Consider the following 3,172-nt stretch of genomic DNA (forward strand, 5'->3'; position numbering starts at 1 on the left):
GAAGATTTTTTGTGTGTGAGAAGAGGATATTGGATAGATAGGGAATATATATACATATATATATATATATAATATGTGACTAGTAGTGAATTATGAGATGCTTCAAGAGTTCGGACAGTAAAAAATAAAAAATAAATAAATATTCTTTTTTATTTAAATTTTAAAACATTAATTCGGTATTTCTAAACCAAGTTTAATAAAATCATTTTTGAGAAGTTTATATGAAGTTAGGGTAGGATTGACAGAGGAAAATAGAAAATTCGCTTGCAAAACAAAAATTTGAACCCGTTGGAATGTCAGTTTTTGTTTCTATTGTCGTAAAAATAAAATAAGAAAAAAAGAAAAGAAAGAAAGAACTCCACTCCATAATCTATGTACTAATTGTATTTAGTGGAGACCAAAATACTATTATGAGTTCTTTTTATATATATACATATATATATATATTTAATCAACCAAACAAATAGTAAAAATATATGAGTTTAATTTTTGTTTCCTTCTCAAACTTAAATGTAGCACCAACCCATATAGAGGATAGCGCTTAGAAACGGAGCCAACTTTCTCCCACCGAAATGTCTTGTCGCAATGACAACGATTAGAATTAACATGCATGATAGCCGTCAATGAAGTTTAAAAAAAGGTACCGGTAAGAAAAAAAATTAATCACGATGTAGGTGGCGGTGGCCATGCTGAACACTAAAAATTCATTGTGCGGATAATACTAAAAGTTCATTGTTCTCCGCACAATGCAACATATACCATTGAATATCTATTTAACCAAATACGAAATAATATATCGAACTTTTGTGAAAGACAGTAAAGGCGGCTGTCCACAAAATTAATCTAAAAGAGTTTAAACATTTACCTTTATTGATTTGAAAAAAAAAATTCAAAATTTAAGGATAATTTGAGAAAGCTGTAAATGTGAAAAATTTCAGAAAGAAAATGAACACATATTCTGAACATCCAAAAATATAAACAGGACAATATAGGATGAAAGAAGTATAATATATATATATATATATATACACACACACACACACACTACACACACATTGTGTGGTCTGTATAAATAATGTTGAGGTAACCGAGGACCAATCGGCTCTTGAAAGATCGTGACAACAGAAATATCACATGAGTTGATACAGTTGACCCGACATGGGTTTTCTTTAATTTCCTCTGAGTTGACCCACTCCACCTCCCATTTCTGCACTCTAAAATGACACTATTACTGCACATGGTGATTAAATATTTTGTATTTTTAATGAGAGAGCCAAACTACAAAACCATGGTCACCATTTTCGGCTTTGGTCATAGAAATATTTTGGATAGACTTTGAATTTTTTTGAGACATCTTCTAACAACTTAGGTTTTGAATCTCACAAATCATTTGTTGTGGGCTTCATGGTACGTATTGGGTTGGGGACATGACTTGATTAAACTAGTCTGGGTTGGTGAGTCCAGCCTATGAGGTATCAGACCTACCCTTAACCTACTTTCTCCATGGGCTTTAGAGCATCCGCAGCCCACTAGCGGAAGCCTTATTCCGCGAGCCTTAACCTGCTTTTGGTCCTCCAGCGGCCTCTTCAAAATGGTAGGGCCCATTTGAGGCTCACGGGCCGGCTCGCGGTATTCAGCGAGCCGGCCCGCAATCGGGGTATTTTTTTTTTCGTTTTTTATGGGTTCAAAACGGAGCCGTTTAGTTGCCTTTCTTTTGTCACTTTGTAACAGTGGTGTAACAGTGCACCAAACAGTGCCTAAGGCAGTTTTACCTAAAAATAGGTTCAAATGAGCTCTTTTTTTTGGGAAAAAAATAAAATAAAATTCATTAAACAAAAAATATATTGTTTAGGCACTATCTATCAAAAAAAAAATTTTATTTGGGTCAAAAAAAAATTCAAAAAGCTTTTGTTTTTTTTTTTTGCTTTAAATTGTAATCCTTATTTTCTTATTCCAATTCATTATTTTTAATCCTTATTTTGTACTCCTTAAAATTGAAATTTATTTGGGCCAAAAATAAATTCAAAAAGCTTTTGCTTTTTTTTTAACTTTTTTTCCTTAAAATTTGTTTTTTTATTTTTGCTTTAAATTGTAATCCTTATTTTCTTATTCCAATTCATTATTTTGAATCCTTATTTTGTAATCCTTATTTATTTGGGCCAAAAATAAATAAATAAAAACTTTTTTTAACACTTTTTGTAATAAAAAAAAATTAAAATTACAAATTCATCTACTTATTCCCGTATAATTTTCTAATACTTATTTTCTTATTCCAATTCATTATTTTTAATCTTAAAAAACCATTACATAATAAAAATTCTAGTACACGAAATGTCATAACATCTTAAAAGCAAATAAAATGCAACATAAATTAAACATCTTCATCAGCATAGTGGTTTCACAAATTTTCCATCAAATCATTCCTTAACCGCGTATTTGTCTCTCTGTTGCGAATCTGAAATTGGCGAGAGGATATGTGTGCCGCTAAAACTGATGGGCATTGACTTAAAATGGGAATTAGGATTGCATCCTCCAGTGACGGAGTCCATCTTCCAACATTTGCATGACGCTCATCTTCAATGATCATATTGTGAAGGATGATGCACGTTTTCATTATGAGGCGCAAGTCATCTTTCTCCCAGTAACGCACTGGTCTTTGCGTTATTGCCCACTTGATCTGCAATACCCTAAAAGCTCGTTCCACATCTTTTCTTTCTGCCTCTTGTCGCTGAGCAAATAATTTTTCTTTTGTAGTGGTTGGGTGCGGGATGGTCTGCATCAAAGTTGCTCACTTAGGGTATATACCATCAGATAAGTAATACCCTATTTTATAGTGATGTCTATTCACTACATAATTAACCAGAGGTAATTGGCCATTGATGATGCCGTTGAATACCGAGGAATGATCCAACACATTTATATCATTGTGTGAACCCGGCATTCCGAAGAATGCATGTCAGATCCACAAATCTTGTGAGGCAACTGCTTCCAATACGAGAGTATTCTTACCAGATCGTCCCCTATGTGTGCCTTGCCACTCCACTGGGCAATTCTTCCACTCCCAGTGCATACAGTCGATAGAACCAAGCATACCCGGAAAACCTCTCTGCTCCCCTTCTTCAAGCAACCGTGCTATGTCGGCTTCGTTGGGGGGGCGCATATACTCCTCTGC

General features: G+C 33.9%; 1 protein-coding gene across 1 annotated transcript; it reads right to left on the bottom strand.

Moving 5' to 3' along the window:
* Nucleotides 1-2,398: 2,398 nt before the first annotated feature.
* On the bottom strand, nt 2,399-2,941 carry LOC132295875 (uncharacterized). The gene is made up of 2 exons (XM_059794141.1): nt 2,861-2,941; nt 2,399-2,773 (listed from the first exon to the last, which is right to left on the bottom strand). Exons 1-2 carry the CDS (start codon nt 2,939-2,941, stop codon nt 2,399-2,401), a joined length of 456 nt encoding a protein of 151 aa, XP_059650124.1.
* Nucleotides 2,942-3,172: the final 231 nt, after the last annotated feature.

Source organism: Cornus florida, unplaced genomic scaffold, assembly GCF_030987335.1.
Source record: "Cornus florida cultivar Cherokee Brave unplaced genomic scaffold, ASM3098733v1 CherokeeBrave_3.0.0_Hap2_Chr02, whole genome shotgun sequence".
Classification (NCBI taxonomy): domain Eukaryota; kingdom Viridiplantae; phylum Streptophyta; class Magnoliopsida; order Cornales; family Cornaceae; genus Cornus; species Cornus florida.